Source organism: Pan troglodytes, chromosome 13 (genome assembly GCF_028858775.2).
Source record: "Pan troglodytes isolate AG18354 chromosome 13, NHGRI_mPanTro3-v2.0_pri, whole genome shotgun sequence".
In the NCBI taxonomy this organism is placed as follows: domain Eukaryota; kingdom Metazoa; phylum Chordata; class Mammalia; order Primates; family Hominidae; genus Pan; species Pan troglodytes.
Genome location: NC_072411.2, coordinates 98033965 through 98057405, shown reverse-complemented (window position 1 = coordinate 98057405; position 23441 = coordinate 98033965). Strand labels below are relative to the sequence as shown.

The window sequence follows — 23441 nt, the reverse complement described above, 5'->3', positions numbered from 1 at the left end:
GTGAAAGATTGTTCCTGGGGATGTTGACTCCCATCCTCTTCTGGCTGCTCATGTGTGTGAGCAGAGTGGGCTCTTCCTAGAGTCCCATACTGTAGCATTAGAGGATTCCCCCTGCAGAAAAGAAAAAACATTTCTTTTTTCTTTTTTTTTTTTTTTTTTTCAGACAGAGTGCAGTGGCATGATCTTGGCTCACTGCAACCTCCACCTCCCGGGCTCAAGCAATTCTCCTGTCTCAGCCTCCTGAGTAGCTGGGATTACAGGCGTATGCCACCAGGCCCGCCTAATTTTTGTATTTTTAGTAGAGATGTGGTTTCACCATGTTGGCCAGGCTGGTCTCGAACCCCTGACCTCAGGTAATCCGCCCGCCTCGGCCTCCCAAAGTGCTGGGATTACAGGCGTGAACCACTGCGTCCGGCCACAAAAGATGTTTTCTTGATGTGAGAAGCTAGCACAGAACTGTTTACTGCAGCCATGTCTGGAATCCAAGGTGAGGCCAGCAGGATGTGAGGCATCATTTGCCAGATGATTTTTCTGACATATGTGTGGCTGCTTGTCTTGGTTAGCTAGAGAAGCACTATTGGTAAAATATTCTATAAGATACATATTCTGCACTGCAATGTAAGAAGAAAACGTTAAGGTCCTCACCACCCTTCTTCACCTAGAGTGATGATGAGACTTGGAGAAATAGCTCAGTAACAGCATGGACGATGCAGAGATCTTAAAAAGTCAGGGTGGTGGCAGTGATGGGGTTGTTGTATAGGAGGCTTGGGTTACATAGGGTGTTTTGGATATTTGTAGTGACTCCAGGACAATAGATGTCATTTGAATTGCCTCTGTCCCTGATGTGAAAATTCCAGGGCACTTGGACTAGACATCCCAGAGCCATTCCTCTCTGTCATCTATAACTGCATTCTTCTCAGGCCTTTGCCACACCCTCATTCTCCCCAAAGGGAAGGCTTCAACTCTGAGAACACCTATTGCAGCTGTTAGCTTGAAAATGTTGTGCTCATATTTCCCTTCCCATTGTGTAGCCCAGTGGGAATTGTAGAAACTGGAACCATTTGGGTTACAGCATTGTATATGTGTGAAACGTTCCCCTAATCTGGTGCTTGTATTTCAGAAAGTACTGTCTGAAGCTCATTGCACTCTTTCCTTTTCTTTTCCTTTCCTTTCTTTTCTTATCTTTAGTTATCCATTTTTTAGGGCATGGTTAACCATTTTGTAATTTTTTTGAGACAAGGAGGTCTTGCTGTGTTGTCCAGGCTGGAGTGCAGTGGTGTGATCATGGCTCACTATAGCCTCTACCTCCTGGGCTTATGTGAGCCTCAACAGTAGCTGGGACCACAGGCATGGGTCACCACGCCCAGCTAATTTTTGTATTTTTGGTAGAGACAGGGTTTCACCATGTTGCCCAGGCTGGTCTTGAACTCCTGGGCTCCAGTGATCCTCCTGCCTTGGCTTTCCAAAAGTGCTGGGATTACAGCTGTGAGCCATTGTGCCCAGCCTCACCATTTTAAGATTTTCTAAGATAAAGCTAAAATGACTTTAAAGTCAGTTTTCCCATTGTATTAGTTCCTTCTCATGCTGCTATGAAGAAATACCCGAAACTGGGTAATTTATAAAGAGAAGAGCTTTAGTTGATTCACAGTTCCACATGGCTGGGGAGGCCTCAGGAAACTTACAAACATGGTGGAAAGGGAAGCAACTTTCTTCTTCACGTGGTGGCAGGAGACAAGAGGGAGAAGAATGAGAGCCAAGTGAAGGAGAAGCCCCTTATAAAACCATCAGATTTTGTGAGAACTCACTATCACAAGACTAGCATGGGGGAAACTGCTCCCATGATTCAATTACCTCCCACCCAGGTCCCTCCCATGACACATAGGGATTATGGGAACTATAATTCAAGATGAGATTTGGGTTGGGACACAGCCAAACCATGTCACTCATCTCTATAAGACTGATTTAGTAGGTGGAGGTGGGGTGGGGTGAGGGGTTAGGAGAACAGTATTGGTAGGTGTACACATAATTCATATATCAGAATATATTTTATTTATTTAAGGACAGGTGTCTCTCTGTTGCCCAGGCTGGAGTGCAGTAGTGCAGTCTTGGCTCATGGCAACCTCCACCTCCTGTGCTCAAGCAATCCTCACTCCTTAGCCTCCTGAGTAACCAGGACCATAGGCACCACCATACCCAGGTTATTTTTGTGTATCTTTTTTGGTAGAGATGGAGTTTCACCATGTTGCCCAGGCTGGTCTTGAACTCCTGAGCTCAAGCACTCCGCTCCCCTCTGCCTCCCAAAGTGCTAGGATTACAGGCATGAGCCATCACACCCAGCCAAAAATAATTTAAACAATAAAGAATGCTATGCATCTTCAAAGGAGATTACTTACAGTTGGAGTTAAGAAATGAAATGTAAACTTTTTCGATTTTGGTCTTAAAGGGCTAGATTTTAACAGGGAGATATTTTGGAACCTATTGGTGGCTCTGACAGGGTATTAATACTATCTGACAAAACAAATGGAAGTCGAAATCTCAGAGACTTAACCCAACAAAGATTAGGCCTTGCTCACATGAAGTCTGACGAGGGTCAGGTAGCGCTGCATCTTATAGCTATGCCAGTGGGAACACATGGGCTCCATGGGTGTGAGATAGTGATGGAGGAAGCACACCAGCTCTTAACTCCCTGTCCCTCTAGCTCTTAACTGCCTGTCCCTCTAGCACTTAACTGTGTTTCCTGTTGTGCTCACATTTCACTAGCCACACAAATCATATGGCTACAAAGTAACTAAGAGAAGCTGGAAAATAGTTTGGAGTATGTTGAGGAAGGCTTGGACACCAAGAAGAGTTGTGCCTACTTCAACAGGGGGCTTTAAAATGTTTCTGAACAGGAGAGCAGTATGATCAGAGCAGTGCCTTTGAGAGGTAGAGGTGACCTTTTGTTACCAGCATTTTCTGTAAATCCAGGCCCATGTCTCCTGTTGCCTATATTATTCTTAAAAACCTGCTAAACTAGCCTCTCTGCTGACTCTAGTCCCCTGCTTCTCATGTATCCTGTTCGTATCATCAGAACCATTTATGAAATAGCTTTTGTATGTCTCTACATCATAAACAGGATAGCATTATAATTTATCATCTAAACTAAGATGCCATTGAGAGCGAAAGTTGTACTAGTTATGCTTGGGCAAACTGAGACTAAAGGTGTAAACTGAGACTGTCTTCCGCAAACTGAGACTAAAGGTCACCCTAAAAGGAGACTGCAGTGGCTCTCTATTGCCAGCCTGGCCAGTCAAGCCCTGAAACCCATGTCCTCCTTAATATAACAGCACCCACTTGTCTAGCTCTAGTTTGTTCTTCCCCTACCTTTTATTCAGGTTCCTATTCAAACATAACCTCTGCAGAGAGGGTCTTACTACTCCATCTACCCAGCACTTTTCCACTCCTTCCCTCTCTGTTCCTTCACACTGTTTTATTACTCTTCATTGTACATACTAGTTTCTGAGATTATGTTATAGATCTGTTCTGAAATAACTGTCTGTACCTCCTCTAGAATGTGAACTCCATAAGCGGAGGGACTTAGTCCTTTCCAGGACTATGGACTAGGTATCTTAGTCTGTAGTCCTATGACTTAGTCTATGAGCCCAGCACATGGTAGGAGCTGGTGAACCATTGTTGAATTAGGGAATGGATTACCTTCCCCATCCACTCCAACATAGCCTCAAGCCTGCCATTGACATTTAGACTCCAATTCTTGATGCGCCCTCTGACTTCAGTAAGCTCTTTGCTGTCCTTCTCTGTGGAGATCCAGGTATGCTTTAAGGCTTAGCTCCACCCTTTTTCTTTTTGAAACGTTCTTAGAATACTCTGCTCCACATCCTGTCCTAGATGGAAGCACATGGTCTTTAATATTAACTGGACTGTGTGCTTTGCGAAGGCAGAGACTACATGATTTCTTATCTACGTAATAGGCACAAAAGTGGTACAACAGTATTTACCCCACAGCGTATAGAATATTACAGGTGTTAATTCATGTAAGCTTCTTAGAAACAATGTGGAACACATATGGTAATCAACATAAAATATGCTCTAATCAATATATAAACATTGATAATTTACATTCTTTGTGTTTTGTACTAAGTCTTCAACATCTAGTACATATTTTAAACTTAAACACATCTCACTTCAGAGGAGCCGCATTTCAAGTGTTTGGTAGTTACAGGGGGCTAGTGCATACTGTTTTGGACAGCACAGCCCCGAAGAATAGAGGAATAGCAGATATAAGGAGCAGCCACTCCCTCTAGGTCTGAGAGAGAGTGCTCGAGGAACAAACTTGGAAGATCCATCCCTTCCCCAAAGCCTTAGATTCAGACCTCATGGGAGATGTGGCTGTGGCCCACTGGATGACAAAGACATTTGCTGAAGAGCTGCAGGTCTGGGCTGGGAGGTGAAAACCACCTACTGGGATCCTGAAAGTTTGAAAGGAAGTCTCTGTCTGTGGTATAAGTGAGACTTGTGGAAAGTTGCTGTCAACTTGCAATATAAGCATACAAGTAAAAAGGTTTTATTTGAGAATAATATACAAGAAGTGAGATTGCAATCCAGGACTTACGTACAGACTAGGGTGGCCTCCAGTATGTCTGGAGAACAAGTTAAATGATTAGGGTTTAATTGGGGAAAGAGGAGGTTATACAAGTTGTTCTGAAAGAAAGTTTATTGGCACTGGCAGTGTCTTACAAGAGCTGGCGAGTTTTGATTGGTGAGTGTCAGCAGTTCCTAGGTAGAACTTGTGATTTTTTTTTTTTTCCTTGAGACAGAGTGTTGCTCTGTCGCCCAGGCTGGAGTGCAGTGGTGCGATCTCGGCTCGCTGCAACCTCCGCCTCCTGGGTTCACGCCATTCTCCTGCCTCAGTCTCCCAAGTAGCTGGGACTACAGGCACCCACCACCACGCCTGGCTAATTTTTTGTATTTTTAGTAGAGACGGGGTTTCACCATGTTAGCCAGGATGGTCTCGATCTCCTGACCTTGTGATCCGCCCACCTCAGCCTCCCAGAGTGCTGGGATTACAGCCACCGCGCCCGGCCGGTTTTGCATACTTTTTAAAGCTTTCTGATAAGTATTGCTGGATATAATTTTCCTTTATTTTCTTGCTCTAAAGAAAACAATTCTGAGACAAACCTGAGAATTTAAAAAGCAGTAAAGTTTATCTTTGAATATGTTGGATAATATGTACTTTTTAAATAGTCTTCTGTAAAATTTGGTTCAGTGAATCAATTTTAGCACTAACAGAGTAAACACTTTTTTCCCCCTCATATTTTTCACACAGGAGAAATTAGCCAGCAAAGAAAAGTTCAAGGCACCAGCAAGAGCTTTACCACAGCTGTCTATGGTAACTTATCCAAATATATTCTCATTGAATTTTTGTGCTTCAAAAAATGTTTATTAGTTTTCTAACTTGAAAATAAGTAAGCGAATTCCTGCTCCATTTGATTCTTTTCTGATGGAGAAATTCTATGAGGTGTGCATATTAGGACAAATAACTATCTTAGTAAAGTAACCATAAGCTATAATTACCTGTGTATGTAGAATATTTCAGTATTCTGAATGAACGACTTGCCAAGATTGGTTAGCAAAAGGAGTATTAGCGTTGGAGTAAATAAAAAAGGGCTTGGGGTAAAGCTTTGCCTCTAATGGCTCTGTGCCCTTTGGGGAGTCACTTACCTCTTGAGCCTCAGTTTCTGAGTTTGAAAATGAGCTGAGTTGATTTGATGATCTTCAAGGAGATGGGTCTTCCAGCAGAAAAATGCTGTGCTACAAAATATTTCTTAAATTTTGGAATCTTTTTTCATTATTTTGACTATAAAGTGTCATTGTCTTGTGGAAGAGGCAGTTAATAGACATTTTCAGTTGATAAAGCCCTGTACAAGTTAGATTTTAATGTAATAAAATTTATTGTCTAGTAATTATGTGGAGTTTAATGCCACCAAGTAACAGTCTTGTGACTCCTGAAAGTTAAATTTAAGGGGAGGGTCAATGCAAATATTATTGTTTTTTTAAAAAATTGATAAAATATACATAACATAACATAAAATGGTTAAAAATTTAACCATTTTTAAGTATTCAGTGACATTCAGTACATTCACATTGTTGTATAATTATTACTACCACTCATCTCCAGAACTCTTTTCATCTGACTAAACAGCAACCCTGTCCGTTAAACAATGACTCCCCATTTTCCCCTCCCCCACCTCCTGGCAAACCACCATTCTACTTCTTATCTCTATGTATTTGACTACTCTAGGTATTTCATATTGGTGGAATCATACAATATTTGTCCTTTTATGCCTGGCTTATTTCACTCAACATAATGTCTTCAGGGTTCATCCAAAGCATTATTTGCTTTGAAAGATATTTTAAAAGCTGAGAACAAACTATAGAATTGAATTTGTGTTGCTTTGTACAGAGAATATTACTGATAATTTGAAATGAAGGACAGTTTCGCTTAGGAAACTTGAACTAACATTGTTAGATTAATTATATTGAACATTTAAAAATACAAATTTTAATTGAAAATATGCTTTTATTGATAATGGCAAATTATTATAAAATGCCTGCAGAATCGAGCCATAGCATGTTTTCTCTAGTTCTGCAAAATCCCTCTTAATTTTCTAGTGTAAAAGATAAAAAACTGAAATGGAACAGACATTTTTTAGTTTGTTGCGGATTGTTAGTTTACAGATGTAGAAATATAAACTTAATTTAAATTTTCTTATCGAATATCTATGGCTGAGATGCATAATAATTTTTGCTTGTGGGCGAAGCATATAATGATCTAAAATGCTTTTATTGACTGATGTAAACCTGGTTTTGTATTCATATTTGGCTGTGTCTTGCAATTTTTCCTCAGCATTCTTTGAGTCTTATGTGTTTTAAGGGAAATCATATTTTCAACAGATATTTAGAAAATGAGCTATGGATTATTTTTTTTAAAACTACTTTTATTTGAATACAGTATTAAGGTTTGCACCTGGATAGAAGTTCTCCAGCAGTAATTACGACCTGGAGTGATTTTCTTTACAGACTTCAGGCTTCTAGAGGTGACCCCTGTAGTTGAAATCAAGAATGACCTGGCACTGGTGGCTCCCAGCCTCTGTGACCTGATTCTCACCCTTTCTGTACAACTCCTCGTAGCGCTTCTATGAGTTTTAAAACTTTTATGGAGCAAGACGAGAGTTGAGAAATGGGAAGGGCGGGTGGAAAATGGAAGAGCACTGTCTTACATGTTTTCTTATCCTATTTTCCTGTGTAAGAGGTACCTAAAATAAGGACTTGTGTACAGGTAGTTTATTAGGGAAGTGGAAGTAAGAGATTAGGGAGAGTAAAACTAGGCAGAAAGAGAAGCCAGTACAGACATGGACTTTTAAGTTGGTTTGGATTTGAAACGGAGAGACAGACTAAATTGTGCCCAAAATATATAGATTTTACTTTAAAATCCGACTGTCTGGGTTTATTGAAGAATGATAGGCTTCAGCAACAGTAGGTTTGTGTTCTGGTATTGCAATAATTGGCTTGAGCTAATTAGTCATTGCGTTTTTAGAAGATGAAGGTGCTCTCTCCTCTGCCACAGTCCTCACCACACACTGTTGTTTCCCAACATGGAGCCTGAGTGCCAGGAACCTATCATCATTAGCCTTCTCCCTTTTTATGACACCTGCCAAATTGTGTATGTATAATAATTTGTCACCCCTGCCTGAAACAATGGAATACATTTGTGAGTTGTCAGAGCAATCTAGGGTGGTTGACAGCCATGAGAACAGGAAGACCTTTTGGAGCTGGAATGCAGAGGAGACCAGCAGAGAGCACTTCTCATTAAAATAGGTTTAAAGACACTTGACAATATCTGGGGATGAGGACTAGCCTCTCTAGAATGAAGACCCTGGTTTTAGGTAACAGGCATTCACATCCAACCAGCAGCAGGACTTTTGTTAATGTCCCCCAAATGGTGCACACCATGACCGTTCACAGGCTTGAATAAGATCTACTGTTGAGTATTTTCTATCCAGATGTTCTGATCTGTTTGAGAAAATGTCTGTGTTTATAAACACTCGTGCATTTCATGGAAAAAGGCTTTTTTCTGATATTGTTTGTTAATGCTATTTAAATTTTGTATTTTAGGTGAGTACAAAGCCCCACTGGCAGCAGGCAGCTCCATCATTCCATTTGAGTGTAAAGCAGGATGATGAGAGTCCAGAACCATTTAGTGTTAAAAATGAACAGTCCTATGGTAAGAACTTCAATATTCTAAATTAGATTTAAGGATAATTTGTAGAGAGAGACCAGACAATATTTAGTTAATAGTGTAATAGAAGTACAAAACCTGAATGACATTAATGTCAAGTAGAAAAAAATTTTCCCAATACATCTTCCCTCAGAAAATAATTGATTCTAGTTCTTAGTTATTTTAGGCTGTTGTAAATGCTATAAGAGCTGATATTTTAGGAATTGGGATGTTGATACTAAAACGTTTATTTATTGTGGTCAGAATTTGCCTCTACATCAAAGACTGAGATTGTTCTAAGAGGGATTTTAATATATTTCTTTTTAAAATTTTTTGTGGATTTTAATAAATTGTGAACATGACTTCCAAATTAGTCATTTTAATGTTTTTATTATTTTGACTCATTAAATGTAGTGTTTATCAGATTGATTACAGTTAATATTAACTTTTTGTCATGGTTCTTTAAAATTTCTCAAATAGTTTTGTATCCTGTTTTTATCATAATTTTAATCTTCACTTTTAGAGAATCATATGTAAATATAATAGAAAATTTTATTAGTATATTAATCAAAATATAAATCAGTGGAATATTCTTCAAATAGATGTTTCTAGTTATGATGATACAGAAGAGGAGTAGTTTAACCTCCTGATAGTAAAAAAAAAATTATACTTAGGATTACTTTATAATGTAATTTTTTTATTAAAAGGCGATTTAGCATCTTATTTTAAGCATGTGAAATGCTTTAGCTTACCTTTTAGATGAATAATTGTGCTTTTTTTTTTTTAATTTAAGCTGAATACATGGAACGTTTTGGAAAAAAGGGCAAATTACCCCACCAAGTTGATGATAGTTATGCTGGACCATCTACTTCCAAATCAAAGGGCAAATCTCCACATAAAGAACGAGAAAACTTTCGAAGTACTCTTGTTAATGTCATTATGTAAGTTGCATAGGCTAACCGTTATGTGTTACCCATGTTAGAGCCCCTGGCAACGTTTAACCTAAGAATATTAGAATTCTGTGCATCTCTAAGGGTGCCTCGGAGACTTGTTGGAATGAGGTCAGAGTATAAATAAAGAGTGAAAGAGATTGAGTTTAACCCTGTTAAGTGTGTTCCACTTCTAAATATCATGAGTTGTAAAGGTAGCAATGTTAATACTTAATGTTGGCTGAATTTCTGGGAGTTCTTATTATAGCCATGGTAGCCAGTGGAGGATTCTAGCAGGTTTTTTTTCCCCAATCTCATCTGCTCAGGTGATGGGGGTGACTTTTCCGGCATTGTGATTCTCCTTGTATAGAAAAGGAATTGGGGTGAAATGGTCAGCAGTGTGTGCAGGGCCTGGTCTTACCTGGGTCTCACTGTTTCAGGACAGTTCATAAAGAGCAAGGCAGATGCAAGTCACCAGCTCTTCTTTGCCTTGTTTCCACACCGCTTTGTGCTAGTTGCTTAGTATTCTCTTTAGTTTCGTTATGATTCTCAGGGTGTACACCATTTGTGGGACAAGTGGGGTTTCATGACCCATTGTGGTAAGTAACTCACTCACAGGACCCTGTTCTACTGTCCCATGTGGGACTTTACTGGCTAGATGGTCATCTTGAAGGGAGGACAGTGGGTACTGAGTGCTTACAAGGCTAAAAAGGAGTGTATCGGAGTCCCATGCAGCTGGGTTGAGCATATGTGCTTCTTCTAGAGTGGTTTCGAGTTTGCTTTTGCCAGGTGCCACTAGGATGCTACCAGCTTTCCCCACTTACATTGTTTTCTTGACTTAAGCACTCTTAGATCAAACAAGCAGTATGATCAACACCCAAATCAATGGAGGGTAGACCTCTGGTTACAAATTTTTAGAAGAATTTTTTTTTTTCTACCTAGAGCCCTGCCCAAGAAAGATAAGCTTTCTTGACACAACTTCCTGTGCCTGTTATTTTTAGTCTTCCCTTATTTGAGGGTAGGGCAGATCTTGTTTCAGCTTTATACAGGATTTCAGTTGGAATTCCCCATTTCACTCAGGCCTATGGCATCATCTTCTTCCCCATATGGGCATGAAAATCCAAGGCCCTGCCCCCATAAGGGCAGCCATAGCCTTAGGATGGCCATGCCTGGCTACTTAATTTATTTTCCTCCTGATTTTTCTGTTTCTTTCTTGTAAGCTCAGCTATACCTTTAAAAGGAGCTTTGTGATATACTATCCAGTATTTATACAATTGTACTGGGAGGTTTTTTTTTGTTTCTGTGTTGTAAGAAACAGAAGTCTATTTTAACCATCTTTTGTCATTTTTCTGTTTTGCCTTTTATAAACAGGATATAGATGGACTTACTGAAATTCAATCTTAGAGTTCTATGCTTTAATAGCTTGTTTAATCCCATTTGTGTTTATTGGTATTTCTCATATATGTGGACTTCTACCAATGTATTTTATGTTTTCTATTTATCATATGTTGCTTTTGCTTATTTTTTTCTCTTTTTCTGCTTTCTGTTGAATTTTCTCTATTCTTCCTTTATTTTTATTGGTTTAAAAGGTATGAAATATATTTCTGTTCTTTTAATGGTTACCCTAACATTTAAAACTACATATTAAATTCATATTTCTTAAGGTTGAAAATTCATTTTTTTCTATCTTCCTTCTGAATAACACACAAAGACCTTAACATGATTTAATTTAGCTCTGAGCTTTCCTTTGTATTTTCTATGTGATTATTGTTTAATATTTCAGTTCCACCAAGTCCTTAAGTACCCATATTCTCTCTCTCTCTTTTTTTTTTTAAGTTAACACTTAGATTTACTAACATGTTTTCAAAATTTTTAGAAAGTTGCTTTTGCATTCCACTTCTCATTTCTGGGTTCATTTTCTTTTTTGCTGAAGCTTGTCTCTTAGTAGTTTACTCTTTCTTTCTGCCTTTCTTTCTTTCTCTCTCTCTCTCTCCTTTCTTCCTTCCTTCCCTCCCTCCCTTCCTCCCTCTTTTATTCTTTTCTCTTTTCTTTTTTTTCTTTTTTCTTTTCTTTCTCCTCCCTCCTTCCCTTTCATTCCCTTCCCTTCTTCTTTTTCTTCCCTCCCTCTCTTTATTCTTCTTCTCCTCCTCCTCCTTCTCTTCCTCCTCCTCCTCTTCTCTTCCTCCTCCTCCTCCTTCTCCTCCTCCTCCATCTCCTCTTCCTCCTCCTCCTCCCCCTCCTTCACCTTCTCCTTCTTTTCTTCTCTCCCTCTCTTTTTTGAGACAGAATCTCACCCTCTTGCCCAGGCTGGAGTGCAGTGGCATGATCATGGCTCACTCCAGACTTAGACACCCTGGGCTCAGATGTTTCTCCCACCTCAGGCTCCTGACTAAGGCACGTGCCACAACACCTGACTAATTTTTTGTATTATTGTTATTTTTTGTAGAGATGGGGTTGCACCATGTTGCCCAGGCTGGTGTCAAACTCCTGGGCTCAAGTGATCCCCTACCTCAACCTCTCAGAGTGCTGGGATTAATAGGTGTGAGCCACTGTGTCTGGCCAGTAGTTCTTTCAATGAGAATAAAGAGTAGTAAACTCTAGATATTCATGTCTATAAAGGTCTCAATTTCATCCTTTTTCTTGAATTAATGGTTAAGTTGGCTGTAGAATTAAAGAATAATAGCAGTTTTTCCCCTATACATCTGGGAAATTATAGATTGAAAAATATTAATGATTACCTTTTTAAAAATTATTATTTCAATAGTTTTTGGGGAAACAGGTGGTGTTTGGTTACAGGGGTAAATTCGTTAGTGGTGATTTCTGAGATTTTGGTGCACTCATCATCTAAACAGTGTACACTGTACCCAATGTGTAGTCTGTTATCCCTCACCCCCCTGCACCCTTTCCCCCTTGAGTCTCCAGAGTCCATGATATCATTCTTATGCCTTTGCGTCCTCATAGCTTAGGTCCCACATATGAGTGAGAACATTCGATGTTTGGATTTCCATTCCTGAGTTACTTCACTTAGAATAATGGTCACCAACTCCATCCACGTTGCTGCAAATGCTGTTATTTTATTCCTTTTTAGTAGTATTCCATGGTGTGTGTGTGTGTGTGTGTATACATACACACACACACACACACACACACACACACACATATATATATATAAACATTTTTTTATCCACTCATTGATTGATGAACATTTAGGCTGGTTCCATATTTTTACAATTGTGAATTTTGCTGCTATAAACGTGTGTGCAAGTGTCTTTTTTATATAATGACTTATTTTCCTCTGGGTAGATACTGAGTAATGGGATTGCTTCATCGAATGATAGTTCTATCTTTAGTTCTTTAAGGAATCTCCATACTGTTTTCTATAGTAGTTGTAGTAGTTTACATTCCCATTAGCAGTGTAAAAGTGTTCCCTTTTCAACACATCCACACCAACATCTATTATTTTTTGATTTTTAAATTATGGCCATTCTTGCAGGAGTAAAGTGGTATTGCATTGTGGTTTCGATTTGCATTTCCCCAATAATTAGGGATGTTGAGTATTTTTTCATATGCTTTTTGGCCATTTGCATATCTTTTGAAAATTGTCTATTCATGTCCTTAGCCCACTTTTGATGGGATTTTTTTTCTTCCTGATTTTTTGAGTTCCTTATAGATTCTGGATATTAGTCCTCTGTCAGATGCATAGTTTGCGAATTTATTCTCCCACTCTGGGTTGTCTGTTTTCTCTGCTGATTACTTCTTTTGCTGTGCAGGAGCTTTTTAGTTTAATTAAGTCCCATCTATTTATCTTTGTTTCTGTTGCATGTACTTTTGGATTCTTGGTCATGAACTCTTTGCCTAAGCTAATATCCAGAAGTTTTTCTGATGTAATCTTCTAGAATTTTTATGGTTTCAGATCTTAGATTTAAGTCTTTGATCCATCTTGAGTTGATTTTTGTATAAGGCGAGAGATAACCATTATGTTTTGGCATGCATTGTTGACGAGAACCCTATGTGACTTTATTTGTCATTATTTTGTTGGTAATCTGTCTTGGTTCTCTCTAACCTTTTTTGGGGGGAACATTTTATTTTCAAAGCCTCACAGATAGGCTTTTTTTCCCCTTTTTAAAAAAAAAGCTTTGAGAGATAATTCACATGCCACTAAATTCATCTATGTTAAATGTAAAATTTAGTGAGTTTTAGCGAATTTTTGTAGTTGCACAACCTTCACCAAAATCCAGTTTTAGAATACTTTTGTCATTCACAAAAGTTTCCACTTGCCCGTTTCAATTAATCCTCTTGCCCACTGGTTGCCCCAGGTAATCGCTAGTCTTCTTTCTATCTCTATACTTTTACCTTTTCTAAAATTTCATATAACTGCAATTATATATTTATTTCTGAGGTTTATTCATGGCATTTATTATGTTTGGGTTTTGACTATTATGAATGATGCTGATGTGAACATTTGCATGCACGTCTTGTGAACATACATTTTCATTTTTGCTGGGCAGATAGCTGAGTGTAGAATGAAAAGTTGTATAGTAGGTGTATGTTCAACTTTTTAAGACATGCTAAATTGTTTTCCAAGCTGCTGTACATTTTCTATTCCTACAAACAACAAACGAAGAAGTTTCTAGTTTCTCCACCTTACCCACATTTTGTTTTTATTTTATTTTGACACTGTAGCCATTCTAGTAGATGTGTTTTATCTTATTATGGCTTTAAGTTGATTTCCCTAATGACTAATATTGGGTATCATTTTTTGTGCTTGTTTGACATTCATGTATCTTCTTTGATGAGGTGCCTATTTAAATATTTGGCCCTTTTTTTATTGCGTAGTTTGCTGCTGCTGTATGCATTGGAAGAGTTCTTTATATATTTCCTTTACAAGTCCGTTTCAGATATCTTTTGCAAATATTATCTCCCAGTTTGTGCCTTATCTTTTCACACTATTGGTACATAATAATTTTATATATTTATGGGATACATGTAATATTTCAATATATGTCTACAATCAAATCAGGGTAATTGGGATATCTGTCCCCTCAAATATTTATTATTTCTTTGTGCAGATAACTCTTTGATATACTTATTTTCTTTATTTCGAATATATACCCAGCAATAGGATTTCTGGATCATGTAGTATTCTGTAATTACTTTTGAAACAATCTAATAATTCTATGTTTAGTTTTTAAAGGAACTTCCATACTGTTTTCTATATTGGCTGTACTAATTTACATTCCCACCAACAATGTGTGTGTGAATTCTCTTTCTCTACATCCTTGCCCACATCTGTTATTTTTTGTCTTTTTGATAATAGCCATTTTAACTGGGGTAAAATAATATCTCATTGTGGTTTTGCTTTGCATTTCCCTGATGATTAGAGATGTTGAGCAAGTTTTCACACATCCGTTGGCCATATGTACGTCTTCTTTGGAGAAATATCTATTCAGATCATTTGCCCATTTTTAATCAAATTATTATTATTATTATTATTTGTTGTTGAGTTGTTTGAGTTCCTTATATATTCTGGTTATTAATCCCTTATCCCTTGTCTATGGATAGTTTGCAAATATTTTTTCCCATTCTGTGGGTTGTCTCTTCATTCTGTTGATTGTTTCTTTTGCTATGCAAATATTTTTAGCTTGATATAATCTTATTTTTCTTTTGTTGCTTATGCTTTTGAGGTCTTACCCCAAAAAATCTTTGCCCAGACCAATGTCCTGAAGCATTTTTCCAATGTTTTCTTCTAGTACTTTCATAGTTTCAGGTCTTAGATTTAAGTCTTTAATCCATTTTCATTTTATTTTTGTAGATGGTGAGAGATAGGGTCTAGTTTTATTCTTCATATGGATACCCAGTTTCCCCAGCACCATTTATTGAAGAGGCTGTCCTTTCCCCAATTTATGTTCTTGGCACCTTTGTCAAAAATGAGTTGAATATAAATGCATGGATTTATTTATGCTTTCTCTATTCTTTTCCACAGGTCTAAGTGTCTGTTTTTATGTCAGCATTATGCTGTTTTGGTTACTATAGCTTTGTACTGTATTTTGAAGTCTGGTAGTGTGATTCCTCCATTTTTGGTCTTTTTGTTGTTGTTGTTGTTAAGGATTAGGGCTATTTGGGGTCTTCTGTGGTTCCATATAAATTTTAGGATTGTTTTTTCTATGTCTGTGAAGAGTGTCATTTGTATTTTGATAGGGAGTGTATTGAATGTATAGATTGCTTTGGGCAGTATGGACATTTTAACAATAATAATTTTTCCAATCCATGATTGCTTTGCATTTTTTAAGGGATTTTCTTCAATTTATTTTTTTCAGTGTTTTTTATTTTTCATTGTAGAGATCTTTCACTTTTTGATTAAATTTCTTCCTAGTTAATTAGTTTCTTAGCTGTTATAAATTGGATTGCTTTCTTTTTCTGAATGTTTGCTATTGGTATATTGAAATGCTACTGAGTTTTGTATGTTGATTTTGTATCTTGCAACTTTGCTGAAATCATTTATCAGTTCTAACAATTTTTGGGTAGAGTCCTTTTTTTTTTCTTTCTAAATATAAGATCATGTCATTTGCAAACAAGAACAATTTGACTTCTGCCTTTCCAATTAGGATGCCCTTTCTTTATCTTGCATAATTGCTCTGGCTAAGACTTCTGGTACAATGTTGAATAAAAGTGGTGAAAGTGGCAACCTTCTCTTGTTCCAGATCTTACAGAAAACTATTTTAATTTATCCCCATTTAGTATGATGAAAGCTGCAGATTTGTCATATATGGCCTTTATTGTTTTGTGGTATGTTCCTTCTGTACCAAGCTTGTGGAGAGTTTTTTTCACAAGGGCATGTTGAATTTTATTATCAAATGCTTTTTCCACATCTATTAAGATGATTGTATGGTTTCTCTTTCTTTGGTTGATGTGGTGTATCACATATATTGATTTATGAATGTTGAACCATCCTTGCATTCCTAGAATATATCCCCCTTGATTGTGGATTGTGGTATGTTATCTTTTTGATGTATTATTGGATTTGGTTTTGGTATTTTGGTGAGGATTTTTGTGTCTATGTTCCTCAGGAATATTGACCTGTAGTTTTCTCCTTTTGTTGTATCCGTATCTGGTTTTGGTATCAAGGTAATGCTTACCTTGTAGAATGAGTTAGGAAAAATTCCTTTCTCTTCAAGTTTTTGGAATAGTTTGAGAAAAATTGGTGTTAGTACTTTAAAATTTTCATAGAATTCAGCAGTAAAGTTATCCAGTGTTGGGCTTTTCTTTTTGGGGAGACTTTTTATTACTGTTTCAATCTCATTACTCACTATTTGTTGTGCAAATAATTTTATTACTGATTCAATCTCATTACTCATTATTTGTCTATTTCTTCCCTGGTTCAATATTGGTAGGTTATATGTGTCTAGGGATGTGTCTATTTTTTCTAGGTTTTTGAATTTATTGTTGTGTAGTTGTTGATCATAATAGTCTCTAATGATTTTTTCTTAGTCTAGTTAGTGGTTTGTCAATTTTATTTATCTTTTTAAAAAACTAAATTTTGAAATCTTTTTTTGTCTTTTTTTTTTTTTTTGAGGCAGAATCTCACTCTGTTGAGTACAGTGATGTAACCTAGGCTCACTCCAACCTCCACCTCCTGGGTTCAAGTGCTTCTCATGCCTCAACCTCCTAAGTAGCTGAGATAACAGGAACACACCTCCACCCCCAGCTAATTTTTTCTATTTTTAGCAGAGACAGGGTTTTGCCACGTTGGCCAGGCTAGTCTCTAACTCCTGGCCTCAAGTGATCCAGCTGCCTTGGCTTCCCAAAGTGCTGGGATTACAGGCGTGAACCACTGCACCTGGATTTTGGTCTCTTATTTAGTTCTACTCTGGTCTTTATTATTTCTTCTACTAATTTTGGATTTGATTTGTTCTTGCTTTTCTATTTCCTTAAGGTATGTTTTTATGTTGTTTATTTGAAATCTATTTTTTATGGGTTTCTTACTATAAACTTCCCTTTTAGCACTGCTTTTGCTGTATTCCATAGGTTTTAGTATACTATGTTTTCATTTTTATTTGTTTCAAGAAATTTTTTATTTCCATCTTAATGTTTTCGTTGATCCAGAGGTTCTTCATGAGCTTGGTATTTAATGTCCCTGTATTTGTACTGTTTTCAAAGTTGCTCTTGCTATTGGTTTCTAGTTTTACTTCATTGTGTGTGATTTGATTTTTTTACATTTGCTGAGACTTGTTTTGTGGCCTAACATGTGGTCTAACCTGGAGTATGTTCCATGCACTGATGAGAAGAATGCATATTTTGTAGCTATTGAAAGGAACATTTTGTAAATGTCTGTTAGGTCCATTTGGTCTACAGTGCAGTTTAGGTTCAGTGTTTCTTTGTTGATTTACTGTCTAGATGATCTGTCCAATGCTGAAAGTGGGGAATTAAAGTCCCTTTCTATTGTATTGGGGTCTATGTCTCTCCTTAACTTTAATAATATTTTCTTTATATATCTGAATGCTCCAGTATTGAGTGGGTATATATTTATAATTAGATCTACTTGGTGAATCGATCCCTTTTCATTATATAATGACCTCCTTTATCTCTTTTTATGTTTTTTTACTTAAAGTCTATTTTGTCTGATAGAAGTATAGTTACTACTTCATCTGTAAAGGCACACATGGACTAAAAGTGAAGATATACCATGCAAATTCTAAACCTGTTTTTGGTTCCCATTTGCATGGAATATCTTCATTTTTAGTCTATAGGTGTACCTTTACAGGTGAAGTGAGTTTCTTGTCAGCAGCATATAGTTGGGTTTTGTTTTTTTAATCAACTCAACCAGTCTGTATCTTTTAATTAGGGGAATTTAAACTGTTTATATATATTAAAGGTTGTTATTAATAGGTGAGGGCTTACTCCTGTCATTTTAATGATTGTTTTCTGGTTGTTTTATATGGCCTTTGTTCTCCTCTTACTGCTTACCTTTGTGATTTGGTGTTCTTCTATAAAGTATTGCTTGATTCCTTTTTCTCATTTGTGTATCTGCTCTTCTAGTGAATTTTATGCTTTAGTGTGTTTTCATGATGGTAGATATCATCCTTTTGCTTCCAGATGTAGGTCTCTCTTAACCATTTCCTGTAGGACCTGTTTAGTGGTGGTGAATTTGCTCAGTTTTTATTTGTTAGGGAAAGTCCTTATTTCTCCTCACTTCTGAAGGATAGCTTTGCTAAGTATAGTATTCTTGATTGACAGTTTTTTTTTCTTTTAGCACTTTAAATATATAGTCTTATTCTGTCTTGGTCTTTAAGGTTTCTGCTGATAAGTATGCTGTTTTTCGGTTGGCTATTCCCTTATATGTCACTTGACAAGAAAATTTTACAGCAAGTTTTCTTGTGCTGTTTTTAGAATTATTTGTCTTTGACTTTTGACAGATTAACTATATATGTTGTGCCGCAGAGAGGAACTTGTTGGATTGAATCTATTTGGGGATCTTTCTGAGTTTTGTATTTCTAGATGTTTATATCTCTTCTAAGACTTGGGAAGTTTTCAGTTATTATCTCATTAAATTAATTTTCTATGCTTTTTCCCATCTTTTCTCCTTCTGGAACTTGCCAAATTTCAATATTTGTTTGCTTGATGGTATCCCATATGCCCCTCAGGCTTTCTTCTTTTTGATTCATTTTTATTGTCTCACTGGGTTATTTCAAAATACCTGTCTTCAAGTTAAAAAATTCTTCCTCCTACTTGATCTAGTCCATTGCAGAAACTCCTGATTTTTTTATTTTGTCCATTTCTTCAGTTTCAGGATTTCTGTTTGGTTCTTTTTTTGTGATATCTATCCTTTCATTAAATTTCTAATTCAGATTATGAGTTTTTCTGATTTGCTTATATTGTTTATATGTGTTCTCTTGTATCTTGCTGAGTTTTCTTGAGATCATTATTTTTAATTCCTTTTCAGGCGTTTTTTAGATTTCCTTTTCTTTGGGGCTTATTGGTAGAGAATTATTGTGTTCCTTTGCAGGTGTTGTGTTTCCTTGATTTTTTCATGTTTCTGTTGTCCTTATGTTGATATCTGTGCATCTGTTATAACTGTCACTTCTTCCAATTTTATGAAGCAGCTTCCATAGGAAAATACTTTTTCTTGTGAATGTATCAATATGTTAACTGGGTAGGGTGCTTTGGCTTTGGTTCTGGGTGGACACCATAGTGTAATGTTCGTATGATTACTTTGACTGTATTTGATATCAGTAGTGTCTGCAAATTACTTAGTGGCTAGGCTGTGGGTGTTTGTGGAGGCTGTGATGAGGCTTTGCTAAGGACAGGGATACCAGGTAGGCTAGTCCTTAGGTCCCTAGGTGGTACATGGGGGCACTGGCAGGGATTTGGTGTGACTCATGGAGGGCAGTATCTGGGTCCCAGGAGGGGTGTGTGGGTGCTGGCAATGGTGGCAGTGGGCTAGGTGGACTGGTCCTTGGTTTCCTGGGTGGCATGCATGGGCACTGGCAGTGTTGAGCCCTGGGAATGCCAGTCCTTAGGTCTCTAGGCAGAGCATGTGGGCACTAGTAGGCAAGGAGATCTGCTCTTTGGGGCCCAGATGGGTTGCATAGATGCCAGCAATAGTGAAGGCAGGTTGGTCCTTGAGTGCTAGAATGGATCACACCCAGATTATTGGTGTCGGCCACAGGCCAGCTGGAAAGGTCCAGGGTAGGGCAGGTGGGCACTGGCAGCGTCTGCAGTGGGGTGGGCAGGCTGGTCCCTGGACCCCCAGGTGGGACACACAGTGTCCCTGCTGATGAGGGGGCATGGTCATTGTTGGTGGCAGTGGCCCAAGGTAGACTGCTCTTAGGCTCTGGGGAGTACACACTTTGGTTCCCAATACCTTGGGGGAAGACTCCTTGATGTGCTGGATTGCCTATTCCTTGGGTAGTAGGACACTGCATGAACTTGGGTGCTGGTGATGTGGCAATCCACTGGGTTCAGCCAATGCCATGCTATTGTAGCCCTCTGGGTGGATGTAGGGGGATGTCAGTGGGGCCTTAAGAATGTGGAGGCCAGGCACAGTTGCTCATGCCTGTAATCTCAGAACTTTGAGAGGCTGAGGTGGACAGATCACCTGAGGTCAGGAGTTCGAGACCAGCCTGGCCAACATGGCGAAACCCTGTCCCTACTAAAAATACAAAAAAATTAGCTGGGCATGGTGGCGGGCACCTGTAGTTCCAGCTACTTGGGAGGCTGAGGCAGGGTAATCGCTTGAACTCAGGAGGCAGAGGTTTCAGTGAGCTGAGATCACGCCATTGCACTCCAGCCTGGGCAACAAGAGTGAAACTCCGTCTGGAAAAAAAAAAAAAAAAGAATGTGGAGATGCAGGTACTGTTGTACCAAGGGCAGGGTATAATCCTGTGGTGTTGGCTCTGCTCTCAAAATGGTGCAGTGCTATGGCAGCTTGGGTTCCAGAAGTGGGATTTAGCCCAAGTTCCATCTCTGGAACAATGCAGTTGTGGGTGCTCCATGCAGCACCCTATACTAGGCTCAGGGATCCTGAGAGCCAACAGGCTTTTCTGTATCTAGGACTGCAGGTTTCTTGGGTGGAAATGTGAACAGCTGGGAAATACCTCACTTACATTTTTCCTGCAATGGAGCATTCCTCCTGGCTCTGTGCTGAACTGGCCTACTGCCCTACTTTCCTCTCTACATTGCCATCTTAAGTTTTCCATGCCTCAGAGGGTCCCTGTTTTTTCTCTGCTGGATTCCAGTGTTCTCCCCTAGGTGATCTACTTGATGTGTGTTTATGTACTTGCTGTTGTGGTCCTTCTTTATGGAGAAGACAGGCACTGGGTGCCTCTCTTCAGCTACTTCATACAATCATCCTTGAGAGCTGTTTGGCAGTAAACATGACAGTCTTCTGTCATCTTCTCTTCTCCTTTGTTCATTTAGTTTTCTTCCTCCAACAAATCCAAAGTGCCTTAGAGGTGGTGCAAAGACCCATCAGACTTCATACACTAGAAGGTGATGCAACAATGGTTGCAGGTTATATCAATATTTTTTGAAAATAAAAAGTTTTACATTTTTTAAAAATATAATTTATCAATTTTCCTTTTGTTGTTCATACTTTTGGAGACATATAAGTCTTTTCCTAATACAAATTCTCAAAGATTTCCTCCTATATTTTCTTCTGGAAGTCTTATAGGTTTTTTTTTGAGATGGAGTCTTTGTCTGTCACCCAGGCTGGAGTGCAGTGGCGTGATCTTGGCTCACTGCAACCTCCGCCTCCTGTGTTCAAGCGATTTTCCTACCTCAGCCTCTCAAGTACCTGGGATTACAGGTGTGCACCACCACAACCAGCTAATTTTTGTATTTTTAGTAGAGATGAGGTTTCACCATGTTGGTCAGGCTGGTCTCAAACTCCTGACCTCGGGTGATCCACTTGCCTCGGCCTCCCAAAGTGCTGGGATTACAGGCATGAGCCATTGTGCCTGGCCTAGGTTTTTAAAAATACTTTTAACTCAACGTTTACATGCATGATACATTTCAACTTCATTTTTGTCTATGGTGTAAGGTACGGTTTGATGTTCAATTTTTTGGCATATAAATGTTCAAATGTTTCAACCCCTAATCCCTTGAATTACCTTGGCATACTTGTGGAAAATAATTTCACCATGTACGAGGGGCTATTTCTGTTCCATTGATCTATATGTTTATTTTTACACCAGTACCATACTTGTCTTGATTACTTTAGCTTCATAGTAAGTTTTGAAATTAGATAGTTTAAGCCCTCAAAATTTATTCTTCTTTTTCAAAATTATTTTGGGTGTTTTAGGTCTTTTGCATTTCTACATACATTTAGAGATCAGCTTGTCAGATTTTGCAAAGGAAAAATGCCTACTGGGACTTAGAAAGCATTGCATTGAGACTGTGAATGAATTTTTGGAGAATTGTCATTTCAGTAATATTGACTTGCCTAGTCCATGAACATGTTATTTCTCTCCACTTATTTAGATCTCCGGTTGCTCTCAGCACTTTATATACATTTTTGTGTAGAAATCTTGCCCTTCTTTTTAAAAATGTAATCCCATTAATTTTATTGTGAATGAAATTATTTAATTTTATTTTCTGGTTGTTCTTTGCCAGTATATAGAAAAATCAGTTGATTTTTGCTTGTTGACCTTACGTTTTTGAGACCTTACTAAACTTACTTATTTTAGAGCTTTTAAAAGTTCCTTAGAGTTTCCTATACATACGATCATGCTGTATGCAAGTAAAAACAATTTTATTTCTTCATTTCCAACTTGGATGCTTTTCTTTTTATATCCTTTTTGCACTTATTAGGTCCTTTGGTATATTAGTGAAAATAATTGGTGAGAGTGGAATTCTTAGTCTAAGGGAGAAAGCATTCAGATTTTCACATTAATGTGAAATGTTAGTTGTAGGTTTTTAAGACACTTTGTGGAGAAAAGGAACCTTTGTACAGTATTGATGAGAATGTAAATTAGTACAGCCATTGTGGAAATTTGTATGAATATTTGTCAAAAAACTAATAATAGAATTACCATATGATCTAGCAATCTCATTTTTGGGTATTCACCCAAAAGATTTGAAATTAGTATGTTCAAGAGACATCTGCATGCCCATGTTCATTTCAGCACTGTTTATAATAGCTGAGTTATGTAATCAACCTGACTGTCCATCAGCAGATGAATGGATTAAAAAAAATGTGGTATATATACACAATGGAATACACTTCAGCCTTAAAAAAGGGAAATTTTATCATTTAACTTGGATGGAATCGAAGAACACTATGCTAAGTGAAATAAGATAGGTACAGAGAGACAAATATGCATGTTCTCATATGTTTAATCTAAAATACTTGAACTAAAAGAAGCAGAGAGTAGAATGGTTGTTACCAGAGGCTGGAGGGAGGCAGGGGGAATGGGGAGATGATGGTTAAAGGCTACAAAGACTTAGTTAGACAGGGGTAAGTTTTGTTTTTTTCTTTAAAACATATTGCACAGCATGGCAAATTTAGTAAATGTATTGTGCATTTCAAAATCTTTGAGAGTAAATTTCACAAATTCTCCACACAAAGTGTTAAGTATTTAGGTGATGGATATGTTAATTAGCTTTAATTATTCCACATTGTATTAATAAATCATAACACTTTTTACCTTATAATCATATACAACTATAAATCATCAATTTACAGTTAAATTACATATTAAATAATTAAATGAAGAAAAAATAACACAACGTGGGCTCAA

At 37.8% G+C, this 23441-nt stretch overlaps 1 protein-coding gene across 8 annotated transcripts in view; it reads left to right on the top strand.

The window, feature by feature from the left end:
* Positions 1-23441, top strand: part of DNAH7 (dynein axonemal heavy chain 7) — a 393327-nt gene that overhangs the window by 76260 nt on the left and 293626 nt on the right. For all 8 annotated transcript variants that reach the window (XM_054679168.2, XM_054679169.2, XM_054679172.2 and 5 more), the window contains 3 exons: positions 5324-5386; positions 8173-8281; positions 9069-9216. In XM_054679168.2, the coding sequence (XP_054535143.1) occupies positions 5324-5386; positions 8173-8281; positions 9069-9216 (320 nt within the window). The remainder of the gene's footprint in view (positions 1-5323; positions 5387-8172; positions 8282-9068; positions 9217-23441) is intronic.